Source organism: Caloenas nicobarica, chromosome 15 (assembly GCF_036013445.1).
Source record: "Caloenas nicobarica isolate bCalNic1 chromosome 15, bCalNic1.hap1, whole genome shotgun sequence".
Taxonomy (NCBI): domain Eukaryota; kingdom Metazoa; phylum Chordata; class Aves; order Columbiformes; family Columbidae; genus Caloenas; species Caloenas nicobarica.
Genome location: NC_088259.1, coordinates 11,550,839 through 11,564,268, shown reverse-complemented (window position 1 = coordinate 11,564,268; position 13,430 = coordinate 11,550,839). Strand labels below are relative to the sequence as shown.

General features: G+C 41.8%; 1 protein-coding gene across 1 annotated transcript; it reads left to right on the top strand.

Annotated features, from left to right (window-relative positions):
* The first annotated feature begins 1,277 nt into the window (after nucleotides 1–1,277).
* MTG2 (mitochondrial ribosome associated GTPase 2) lies at nucleotides 1,278–7,051 on the top strand. Its single transcript, XM_065645730.1, has 6 exons — nucleotides 1,278–1,565; nucleotides 2,417–2,564; nucleotides 3,112–3,227; nucleotides 3,844–4,062; nucleotides 5,166–5,304; nucleotides 5,709–7,051. The coding sequence occupies exons 1-6, from the start codon at nucleotides 1,278–1,280 to the stop codon at nucleotides 6,074–6,076; spliced, it is 1,278 nt and encodes a 425-aa protein (XP_065501802.1). The 3' UTR covers nucleotides 6,077–7,051.
* Nucleotides 7,052–13,430: the final 6,379 nt, after the last annotated feature.

The following is a 13,430-nucleotide window of genomic DNA, read 5'->3' as shown; positions in this document are numbered from 1 at the left end:
GGTCAGAGATCAGAAGGTCTCCCCTCAGCTCCTGTTCTCCAGCTGAACCCCCAGCTCCCTCAGCCGCTCCCATCACACTTGTGCTCCAGACCCCTCAAGACCAGCCGCCCTGTGTGTGCAGTGGGTGGATGGAGTGCCCAGCTCACCTCGGAGCAGCGCAGAGCGGGGCACACGCTGACTGACGGCTCAGGACTCCTCAAGGGGCCGAGACCCCGCGGGTCACTCACCGACCCCACGGGCGGCAGCTGCACACGCGTGGTTTCAGCCGCACTGCGCGGACAGCGACTTCTAGCGCCACGCAGAACGAAGCGAGCAGGACAGCGCGCCCCTGAGGGGGTCGCCAAACCGGGCTTCCCGCTTTGAGACCGCATCTGGAATATTGCGTCCAGTTCTGGGCCCCTCAGTTCCAGAAGGACAGGGAACTGCTGGAGAGAGTCCAGCGCAGCCACAAAGATGCTGAAGGGAGTGGAGCATCTCCCGTGTGAGGAAAGGCTGAGGAGCTGGGGCTCTGGAGCTGGAGAAGAGGAGACTGAGGGGTGACCTCATTAATGTTTATAAATATATAAGGAGTGAGCGTCAGGAGGATGGAGCCAGGCTCTTCTCAGTGACATCCAATGACAGGACAAGGGGCAATGGGTGCAAACTGGAACACAGGAGGTTCCACTTAAATTTGAGAAGAAATTTCTTCTCAGTGAGAGTGCCAGAGGCTGGCCCAGGCTGCCCAGGGAGGTTGTGGAGTCTCCTTCTCTGCAGACATTCCAACCCGCCTGGACACCTTCCTGTGTAACCTCATCTGGGTGTTCCTGCTCCAGCGGGGGGATTGGACTGGATGAGCTTTCGAGGTCCCTTCCAACCCCTGACATTCTGTGAATCTTTCTGTGAATCTGTCTGTGAATCTGTCTGTGAATCTGTTCCCGCTCCGCTCAGCCCCGGGATGCGCAGGGTCACTCTCTCACGGGCTAATTTAACCCTTACGGGAGCGAGCCGCGTCCGGGAGGTTCTAGCCCGGGACACAACAAGTGCCTTTGTGCGCACCTCGGTGCCCAGTCTCCCTGGGCCGGCTGCTGGTGTACGAGCGGCGCCCGCGGGCTGAGGGGAGGCGGGAGAGAAACCGCCGGGGGCCGCCGAACGCACCTTCCCGCGCTTTCTGCGCAGCGGGGCGTGGCCGGGGGCGGGGCTGGCGCGCGGGCGGCCGTTGGGCGGGGCGGCCGTTGGGCTGGGCGGGGCGGCCGTTGGGCGGGGCGGGGCGGGGGGCGGTTGCGCCCCGGTCGGGCGCCATGTTCGCTGTGTGCTGGGCCGGGCCGGGCGGCCGGGCTGTCCCGGCGGCTGTCAGCGCCTTGGTGCCGCGGTGCTGGGCCGGACCTGGTGGCCGGGCTGTCCCGGCGGCTGTCAGCGCCTTGGTGCCGCGGTGCTGGGCCGGGCGGTTCCACTGGAGGTCAGCCCTCCTCCTCAGCCCAGGGCCGCTGCCGGCGGGGGGCCGGCAGGCGCCTTTCTCCACAACCTGCGTGAGGTGCTCGAAGAACAGGCGACTGAGGCAAAAAAGAGCGATTTCGGAAAGGAAACTGGTAAGCCCTGGAGTGAATCACCTGTCGGTTTGTAATGCAGTTGCCTCCCAGGTACATCTCAGCAAACAGAGCTTATCGGCTCTGCCGTTCTCTGCTCAGGATGATCGAATAGATGCTTTTCATGTGAGGAAATATCGTTCTAAAATCTGATAAGCTTTCTGAGCAGTGAGGAAATAACTCTACCGTGTGACACTGTGGGTGTCCAGAGGGGTTGTGTAGCAGTGAGTGTGACTTTAGCCCCAGCACCCCTTGGGCTGACAGCAAGCATGGGTCCATAAAGCAGAAAGTCTTACGTAGCTTTAAGGCTAAAATATTGTTTCATTTCTCCCTGCTTTTATAGTGTTACATAGTAATCGGATGCCAGCCAGACAGCATTTTATGTCAAAGAAACTTCAGAGTCCTAGAACTTCTCATTTATATATTTTTTTTCCTAATTATGTGCCTATGGAAAACTTTATTTTCCAGGCATCGATAAATCACTTCCAACTTAAAGCAATAGTTTCATATCTCACCATGTGGTGGTGCCAAATACTTTTCTAAAAGAAGCTTTTAAAGAGATCACTGCTCATAGCATAACTTAAATTTTCAGGAGTTAGGGATTTTTTTTTCAGTCGCTTATCTTGGTATCAATACTAATACGACTTTTCCTCCCTCACAAACTGTTTGGGCTGTTTAATTGAAGTGACCCTTATTGCTCATTCTCATTATAAAGTCCCTTAGTAATTGGCAGAATCTGAATGTTACTACAATCAAGGTTGTGCGCTCTTTTCATCTGGATATGTGAACAATCCATATGTTGGAAGAAGGCTGATAAACTGTACTTAAAGGGTACAAACCCATCCTTGTTACAGACACGCTACTTCGTGGATCACCGCAAAGTGCGTGTGGTTGGAGGCCAAGGAGGAGCAGGAGGTCACTCTTTTCACAGTGAACCCCGAAAAGTATTTGGAGGTCCTGATGGTGGAAATGGGGGTGATGGGGGTCATGTCATCTTGAAAGGTAACACTCACTAGATCTGTTTTGTTTCATGTTGTCTTATCACTTAAATGTCAAAAATGTTAAAATGGTTATTTCTGTATAAGATGTCTTTGCTTTTGAGGCTTTGTCCTGAGCTGTGGTAACAGGGACATAAATGACACTGGCAGTGTTAGAAAGCATTTTTTGAAAATCAAGATATTTTGCAAACATTTTAGTGGCTGGTGCCACTTATGATAAGGCTGGGATCTGATCAACTTTTAAGATGGATAAAACTGCTTCTGCCACCACCCTGCTGCAAAATCTGCTAATTTAAAGAATGAGTAATGGTTGATTTTGGAATGTCCACTTAACAGAGTGCATGGTTAATAAACCTAAAAAGATACGTAAAGGCAGTTAAACTTTATCATAACTTACAATAATATTAATCTTCCCTGATGTTATTGTTGAGACAGTAAAGAGGATATGCATTCATGCAGTATTCAAAAAGACAAAGAACAGTCATGAAGTTTCTCTTCTGTGCCTGTTCTGCTAAAACAACATGTTTAAAATATGCATATTTTTATTACAGCTGATCAGCAAATGAAATCACTTTCTTCAGTCCTCCCCTTCTATCAAGGTTTTAATGGAGAGAGAGGAGGACGCAAAAACTGTTACGGAGCTAATGGTGCATACGTGTATGTTAAAGTAAGTAAATTAAGGTTGTGTGCTACTCTGTTAGCTTTCCGTTAACACTGCTGATCTGAGAGCTGGATGACCTTATTGTGAGAGAATCTCATTTGTTTTTTTCAGGGAGCCTTGTGTTCTGTCTCTGCTGAGACAGGGCTGGTTGGCATATCGGCAGATCAAGCCGCTTGAAATTGTTTATAAAAATTAGAGTTCTTTGGAAGGTACACTTGACCCAAACAAATATGTAGGCATCATATGCCTGGAGCTAATCACAGCACAGAACTTCTTAAATGGGAAGCAGACTTTTCTTTTGTACTTTTTTTTTCTTCAACATGCCTGGTTTGATGTACACCTACAATATGTTTCTTAGGTCACTACTGTGCTTAGGCTTCTTTGCATAGAAGGAGAGAAAGAGGTTTATAGTACTCTTAACATTTTAATGACGTGTAAATGTCTGACAGTGCTGTTTGGGTCCAGAAAGTGAGCCTCAGGAAGTACACTTCTCTTCTTGGATTCCCCAGCTTGAGAATGTGAAGGAATAATTTTCACCCAGTCTGAAATCAGCTGGTAGAATATCAGCTCCGCTGCAGGCTTTGAGCGTCAGCGTAGTGCTTTGATCTCTCTTCACTCTAAGGTCCCTGTAGGTACGTTGGTTAAGGAAGATGGAGAAGTTGTGGCTGACCTCACTCGACATGGTGAAGAGTATGTTGCAGCTTACGGAGGAGCTGGAGGGAAAGGTAATCGCTTTTTTCTTTCCAATGAAAACCGAGCTCCGACGTTATTCACTCCGGGAGAGCCAGGGCAGGAAAGGGTCCTCCATTTGGAACTCAAGACAACAGCTCATGCAGGACTGGTGAGTGTCCAGTGGTTCTTCAACTCCCTTATCACTGTAGGATGACACTTGACTGACTGAAGAAATAATGTTTGATAACATTTTTGTTAGCCTTTTGGTTTGCTTGTTTAGAGATGCAACTCGATGCTTTCTTGTTGGTACTTGGTAGAAGGGTGTCCAAAGTGATTTGCAGAGCTGTCACTCTCTTGTTATTTGATGTCATCCTACTTTCACTAAAATCAACACTATATATAGAAAAGCAATGTGCAAGATTCATGGGTGATTAACAGACTCGCTGATGATGTACAGCAGGCTTGGTCTGCTGATTCTGCAGGTGAGCAGTACAGTACGGAGGGTTATTCTAGACTAGTTTCTGTTTTCTTGGTTTTAAAAAAATAAAAATTTATAAAGTTCAAATCATCTTCTATTTCATCCCTGTATTTCTCTTTTTACAGGTGTTAACATTTGACTTTGTTAGTTCCAGATTTAGCATCCTCTGAAATTAAAATACTACTTAGACATGAATGCTAAGTCAACTTAGGATATCCCAGAGTATCTTCATTTCTAGAATGGGTTTGTTTAAATTCTTGCCTTCTCCCAAAAGGCCAAGCTTCAATTTAATTCTTTGATGTCAAGATTATGAGAGCTGTAAAATCCCAAGCTTATAGGCATTCTGGTTACTTCTAGGTCAATGTATGTTACTGAATCAGGGACAAAGTTAATTGTGGATTCTTTTGGAAAATAATAAATAACACAGTTAAAAAACACAGATAAAACGGAAAGTGTAGGACTAAGTGTCTTATCATTATTTCAGGGTAAAAGTGTTCTTATGGTATATACCTTTTTGGTTCTGAACAAAGGAAGTACTTAGGGTGGCACAAAGAAATTTAAGGGGACCCTTCTATGTTTGATCTATTTAATGTTTATGATAAAATACACATATAAGTAAAACAGGGTTTAGGAGAAACAAAAAAGGGAAAGCAGGATGTTTTTCAAACCTAAGTACGCAAAATTAATGTTATTATATTCGTGCTGGAAGAACTTTGCCACATCTGTAAAAGCTTTTTTTTTTTTCAATCGGGTTTAACCTAGAACTGTGGCTTTAATAAGTGTTTGTATTCCAGGTGGGCTTTCCCAATGCTGGCAAATCATCGCTTTTGAGAGCGATCTCCAATGCAAAGCCAGCTGTGGCTGCCTACCCATTCACAACCCTAAATCCCCACGTCGGTGTCATCTGCTATCAAGACTATGAACAAGTAGCAGGTAAGAACTGTAGGATGTTTTGTGTACCTTGATGGCAAGTTGTGTCACCTGGGTTATTCTTTGAAATGCTCCAGAAATAAGCTTAGCAGTTCTGTAGAATTCTTGTGAGTTCTAAATAACTTCAAACAAAACAATACTGAAAGCCCATTTCACATTCACTTTTGTGTGCCCTTAATATCAAACTAGCAATCTGTATTCTGTCTTCACTGGAATAATCCAAATTTAGGGGTTTTAAAAGATAATAGCAGCCAAACTTAACATGAGGAATGCTTTAATATTGATGCATTGAGATGTAATTGTAACAGTACTTGCACTGGCTAGTAAAAGACTGTTTTGGTTTTGTTGTGTTGTGGGAGGTTTTTTTTGGATAGGTTGGATTCACTGTCAAATTTCTCCCATTGCAGTTGCTGACATTCCTGGCCTAATAAAAGGTGCTCATCAAAACAGGGGCCTCGGGATGGCCTTCCTAAGGCATATTGAACGCTGCCGCTTCCTCTTGTATGTGGTGGATCTCTCTGTGTCTCAGCCGTGGATTCAGCTGCAGGACTTAAAATATGAACTAGAACAATATAAAAAAGGATTGTCTGAGAGGCCTTCTGTTGTCATCGGGAATAAGATCGACCTCGCTGAGTCCAGGCTCAATCTGCCGCTCCTTAGAGAACAGATAGATGAGCGGGTCATTGCGCTGTCTGCACTGACAGGGGACAACCTGGAGGAACTCTTCTTGCATTTGAGAGAGCTGTACGACGCTTACGTGAAGACAGAACAATGACAAGGGCAAAGCCCGGTCAAGTGGTAGGAAACAGAACTACTGTGAACTGTACAGGAAGGAGGAAAAAAAATCATAATTTGATTAGATGACATCCATGTGGTTTTTGGTTTATTTATGGGGGGTTTTTTGTTTGTTTTTTAAATGCAAGGGTCACAGCATTTGGACTTGTTCTGAACTGCTGCATTAGATTCTTTTGTTTGCTCACTTTCGAGATCTCTCAGGTGTTTTACAACAAAATTTGAAAATTGTAATCATGATGAGTGTTGAACTGGAAACCTGGATCTTGTTTGGCATTAGATAATTAATTATGGAACGAAGTGAATGCTATCTAGTAGAAATGACTGAAATTCAGGATCCACAGGAGATGCTGGCTTGCTTTCTGCATCAGTGAAGTGACTTCTCAATTTTTCACTGGTCAAAAACTCTAAAATAAAAATGAGGTGATCCCATGTTTATCTGTTTTTATACCATTCTAATTCTATCATCCCGTACAACTTTGCATTTTTCATCCGTAATGCTTCTTAATGTTGCATCCCTAAAAGTCTGGCTTTCCTGGATTCCATGAACGATGGACTTTTTTCCCTGACTGCCTGTGACTGGACGGGGCAGTCTTGTTCAATCTCTAACTTAAAGCTCAGCTTACACCCTCCTGCTGGATCAGTGTTGGGATCAGCTCTGTGATGATGATTGTGAATTAGAACTAAGTTTGCTTCTATAAGAAAGAAGGTGCATACCCCTTCTTATTCTTAAGATCACAGGTTTTTATTCTGAGTAAGTGCAATGTTGACTCAAACGCCTGAATTTTTAACTAAAAATATAGGCAAACCAGGTAATTACCTCTTCTAAATTCACATTCTGAATATTTCTATCTGTGATTGGATGTGGAAAGTAATCTCTGCGTTATAAGCAGTGATATTGGTATAAATATGATTGGGGAAAACTGAAAACAAATATTAAATCCCAAAGTGGCTCTTATGTTTTGTTTCATACTTGCTTCATCCCTGGGATTTACCCAACTGAATTATGTAGAAATTAATATTCAGTTCAGTTCTTTTGTTTCACTTTGTTCAGCATTTTTAGGTTTCACTGTTGTTTTTCTTTCTGTTAGTATGTGTTTTTCAGCCACATTTAATAAAACCAGGAGAAGATTGCCTGAATACAAAAGCTGGTGCAGGTACTTTGCAGAACGTTTGATACCTGCAAGTACTCTGCACTCTCTGTATTGTGCATTTGGCAGTCTTTGAGAATGAGAGAGGCTGTTTTGAAAGACTGTCCTCACAGGAGCTTTCACGCTCACTTCCTAGTGTTCGTGCAACCTCCATTCTTAGAGTGGAGATTATTTTGTGTACTGACGTGTAGAAAGCACAGCAGGTCACTAGGTAGCTTAACAGAATCTCCAACTGATCATATAATTGGTTTCTTTCTTAACATTTCAGCCACCTGTTCTGAGATGATGGTACCAAGCCCCTAACCACATGCTTGTGGGGTTCAAAGAGGCTTCATGGGCGCTTCTACTCCTTCGTCTGTCAATGAAAAGTGCCAAATAGCTCCTGTTTCAGTGTTGGAACAACTGTTTGTAGGAGCTTGAACTTACTGTAGTCAGTGTACATCTGTACCAAGTGAAGTAACCTCGTGCTGGAGGTTCCTATGGTGATGCCGGACGAGTGGCCATGTGCTGCTCCGCGCAACACAGACGTGGTGGCTTGGGTCACATTTCTCTGTACTGCTCCTTCAGTTTTAGCGCGAAGATCTCTTGCGTCCCACTCTAATTGTGAGGTACAGAACTGCAGAGTCACCTCTGGTTCTGCTGAAAATAAGGTATTTACAAAGGAAACTTGTCTAGGAACAGAGAAGAAAAAGTAATCAGGTTAAGAGAGAGAATGATGAATTGTTCCAGGGAAGAATGGTGTGCTATCACATTTCTTCCCTCTTCTTTTTTGGCTGGGGTTGGGGTGGGCAGGCTTGTTTTGCTCTAGGTTTTGGGGAGGTTTGAGGGGCTTTCTTCTGCGTGCCTTTCCTTAACTAGCTTTTGCTTTCTTCTGCTGAACCCTTTGATGTCCTTGCTTTTCAAGTTGACAAGAGGAAAGAGATGAGGGATTTTATTTCTCATTCTGACAATGAACCTTATTTTAGTGGGAATTGAAGCCCAGTCTGTTTTATGTTTCCTAGAGAAGCTTGAGCCATGATTTTGTTTGGCACTTTACAGTTCTAGTATTTATCTTTTTAGTACATGATTACAAGTGTATTTCAGTGCCAATTGTGTTTGTTTATATTTATTTGCAATCCTCTCCCCCTTTGTAGATTCTTGTGAAGCGTAGGTGGTATCAATTGAACAGAAAAAGAGAATGAAATGTTAATAAAAAACAAGCATTAAAAAGGACCACACTTTTGAAACATATGGATATCGAGGACTCATTGCAGTACATCAAATAAAACATCAAATCAGTGTGTTTAAGCATGGTATATTTTGCAGTCTGCTTATACAGTTTCGTTAAGCACTTTTTTAAAAATTACATAACACTTTTTGAGGTGAATCACAATGTGTTTGCACTGAATTGAACAGACAGCAAGAAAAATGAGCCCCTCGCTGAACTTGCGCCGAGCGGTTCCGCTGCTCTGCGGCACCACGCTAGGAGGAGATCGAGACCGGTCACCCCAGTGCTGGGGGGACACGACTGTTGTGTAAATTTGTGGTAGGTTAATAGGTACTCAGACTTGAATGTGTTTAAAAACTTCTAACCTGTTGGTTCAAAATGTTTATTCCAATTACAGAATTACAGGAATGGCTACGAAGCAGAGACACTACTGCTAGTAGAACAGGATCTTATGTAGTTTGCACGTTTGTCCAAGCTACGGGATCCGGAACACCAGCCGAACTCCTCTGTGGTCTCTGCCCTAGGATGTTGCAAACTGGGCTCCTTGGCTGGCACCCATAACGCAAGGTTAATGTTGGGAGCAGGGGTCAGGTGTGCTGCAGGTGTGCAACTTAATGAGGTATTAATTGAATGGCAAGTGGAACATAATGAGGGAGCAGACAGGCTGTTGGGATGCTAATGTGTTGTTTGAACTGTTAACTCTGCAATGGAAATTAAAGGACAATATATATTTTGCCTTAATCTGTCTACAAATACCATTGTTGTGTAAAAATTGATCTTTACTAGCAGCCAGATTACCTTTACTTTGGGAGCTCTTATTTTTGGAGCCACCATTATCTGGAGATTGTTGTCTTGCGTAAAAGCTGTGAGAGATGAGGCTTTTGGGGAGCAGTAGCGCGTTGTACAGTGTGTGTAGGGGGAATAGTTAAGTTTGGAGCTGAGTGTTTCTTCAGCAGGTCTACAGCCCTGTGTTCCTGTGAAAGTTATATTTTGGTTTTGAACCACTTCGCTTAACGATGAAGTTCATCACCATTGTGAAAATGGCTTTGATATAAGTTAAAAATTTGTCCTGATATTGCTGAACTTCATCCCAATATTGATGTGTGCCTGGCCTTTAAAGAACAGCTTTATTTTCTTCCGCTTATCTTCCATGCTGCGGTTTCCAGAGCTGTTCCCCATTAACAACTTTCCCCATCTTGTTAAATAGGGATTAATTGTGCCTGCACTATGGAGGTCTGGAAAGACTGAAGTTATTAATATTTGGAGGGGAGCTTATATATGTGTGCTAATAATGATAAGGGGTGATTTTGCAACTCTTGATAATAGAACAAAGCTACCTTCAGGCTGCACTCTCAATTTTTCTCTATGCAGTTCTGCAATTTATTATGTGGTATGTGCCCATTTTTCTGAGACATAAAACATAGCTGGTAGGACAAAGGCAAAGAGATTTTTATCAACCTTGTTTTAATATTGAGATTGTGTTTGTCCTTCGTTTACTGAGAGTAATTTTTCATCTCCTCTTTCCAGATTGAAATAGAATTGTGCAAGGTGGCCTTAACAGCGGCTGATTTCTTATCCGCAGAGTTGGCTTTTTTTTTTCTCTGCTGTTGTTTATATGAAATATCGCTTTGACTCCTTGGTGTGTGCACTCCTTGGTTAGGCTGTATTATTTGCTTATTGCTATACTGTTGTGTCACCAGGGTAGAAAGTATTTGTGTGTTATATATGTATGACAAGTGAAGACAAAAGACTGGCCATACTACTAAACCCTGTAATTCTGCTTTAATAACTAACTCATGTCTGCATGTTCAATTTCAGTAAGCGGTAATGGGTATAGCTGGTTAACTTTGTTAAGATCCATTTTATTCTGGTAACATTCCATTAATTTTAATTGCAGTCACGCTGGCATAATGCAGTGGTGACCCAGGCCCAGGTTAGGAGTTTTTTTTGGTTTTTGGGGTTTTTTTTCAGCCTGAATGTAGCATTGCAGCATACTCAAATGCTGTTATTTTATGCCATGGTTATTAGGTAAAATAAGACACAAAGCATGAAGAGCCTTGTGCTTTTTCAGATATGCTGAAAATGTTTTATACAGACAAAATCACCTTTTAAAATGCATGCTTTAGAAATGCACTTAGATCCAGACTTATTAGCACTGATTGAAAAGCAAGACTAAAAACTAACTGTAGAACAAATCACCTTTTGTTATTAAAATCCCCAGTGGGTGCCTTGTTTTCTTTGAAACTGGAGAAATCCATAGTCAATTAGTGTGTAGGTAAGAGCCAATATTTTAGAAAACATCTATGGTTTGGGATCAGCTTTAGCATATGGAAAAGCTTAGTCATAGTTTTAAAGATTTGAAACTTGACATTTGGTTCTTCAATGCTTAATTACCATTGAGACTGGAACATCACCGTTTCCCAAAGCCTTGTGAATCCCCCCCAGCACATCCTTTGTACACACACTAATCAACCACTGATAGAAATTATCTATTCACTGTCTAAATCCAGAGAAATTAATCTTCCACTGAAAGTGGAAAATGCTTATGAAGAAAAATATTTGTATAAGGCAATGTAATTGCTAAAACACTGGTTGTCGAGAAGACATCTGTGATATTACGGATGAAATATCCATATTTTGATTATCTTATTCATGAAATCATACTGGTTTGTGGCTATTCATTTCCTGTTGTTTTCCTCTCTTACAAATCAGGAAGATGAGTTTGAGCAGCTAGTTTGCTTTGTCCAGACAGGACACACATTTATCACATTTGAAAAATAACTTGGTAAAAGGTCACTCTATTAAATCAACATTTTTTTACTGCATTATTTTAGCAAATGTTGATTTTCTTCATTTGCCCACCCCCACACCAGACATGTAATGGAAGTTTTAAACAGTAGTTCAAATCAACAATTAGTGGGACAGTGAGCTCTGTCTAGAAAAACAAAAACTGGTAACATTTAGTAACTTCAGTGCCAGAAATTGTGGTTTCGAAGCTGGCCCATCCATGCGATGGGTCAAGACCCATGTGAGCTCTGCAAGGTCCTTATGGGCCCCGTAACCATAGAAGTAAAAAAAAATATTTTATTTTGGTATGCTAACTCATCTCTGTTTCTATATCAACTGAAATTTTCTAGCTTCATTAACTACTTTATCGCCATTAGGAAAATGGCTTTGAGGGATGAACATTTCATGTGTTTTACATCGTATCTTCTTTTTTATATATATTACCTTATGTTTGAGAGTGATTTATTAACCATCTTTGACTGGTAGAAACTAAATCACAGAAGGCTCAGGCTGGGTTTTTAAGGTATTTAGAATTACTTTCACAGTAAATAAAACTTGATTTGTAGATGGATAGCAAATTGCCATGTGAAACATATGCAGTTTATTAACTGGTGCTACTAATTCATGTAAATTATCACTAATTAAATGTTCTAAAGATAGTGTGGGGTTTTTTTAATGCTTGTTAAATGTATCGAAGTGACTTATGAAACTGATGAGCACAGAACAGCTCTAGAATTGTACATTAAGACTAAATTAAGTTAGTGCTACAGAAGTTAATGTCCTAATGTATTTAGTCTGGAACAAAACCAATAATTTAACTAACCAGGGCGCTTAATGAATGAGTGCACAGTTGGAAATTTGCATTTGGTGAATACTCAAGCTAAAAAATAGCTATGTTGTCACTTCCATGCTAATAAAGCCTAAGAGCTTATATATTAATGGAGAAAATAATTGCAGAGGGTCACAAATGTAATTGAATAAAGAGGGGACTTGTTCAGATTTTCTCAGAAAATATCTTAGGCTTGTTCTTGTCTTTGATAGTTCATATATCTGTTTTTCTAAGGCAGTTGGGTAAATCCCTTCAGCACACAAATCCTTCTTAAGAGACTGTTATACGAGTGGCATTTAGAGTAAGTAAATGTGTTTTGTGCTGCTTTGGTGTGGAGGAGGCAATTCTCTTGTATTACCTGCTGATTTGATAGCTTGTCATGCCGAAGTTCTGATTAATATTGATTAGAACTCTTTCCTATTTACAAATTGTGATTGAAAGGCACTCAAGTGGTGCACAGTGATGGTACTCAGTGAGTTAATTGCTGAGGTGAAAACATGGTTATTAAGATGAGTTGCTCTTAATGACCTTAAATAGTTGATTTCCCAGTTGTTAGTCTTCTGTTCAGTACTTTAGCTGGACAGCCTCTCAAGAGGTAAATGAAGGAAGGTTATATTCTAGTTTTTTCACAGGAAATTAATATAAACCCCATGTTTTCAGGAACCATTTTTGAGATGGTCACTTTGTAGCAGAGGTCAAGAGCATGTTAAACTTCTGAGGGGGATTTCCTAGGAGATTTCAGCTCTTCATCTTCCTGAAATAGGTGAACTGTTCTGCATACTTCAGTCCACATGAGTTCTTTTCCCTGAGAACTTCAGCAAGGATATATTGGGCGTTTTGGTCCCCTGCTGAGGGTTTAATTGCCCTTGTTGCTGTACACTGGCAATGACTGTCATCCCTGCGTGTTTGACTTCAGCCTTTCCCTTACTCTAGAATCAGCTGTATGGCAGCATTCTGCTGTCTGTGTCATTCTGGGAAGTACTTCGCGACCTTCATTTCGATTAAAAGTACTAATAGCAGCAACAAAGGATTTTCTTACTTGTTACTTTCATGAATTTCTTGAATAACAGCTTAATTCCTGGTTCTCAGAGTGCTTGACATAGGCTTCATGCAGGTATTATACATATTATTTTATCCCTGTATATTTTGAATACCAGCTGTATCAGAGATATTAAACAGTGCTTATCTATAATGGCCTGTTAAATTTGTGCTTCTTAGAGTGTGAATTATTTTCATAACGGAGGGTAATTGCTCTGCTTTGTCAATCCATCATCGATTCATGCACACTGCAGGGTGTATGTGCAAGCTCATGTTCAAGGAATTACATATGCAACTCCCATTATTGTTTGTTGTTCAATAAACA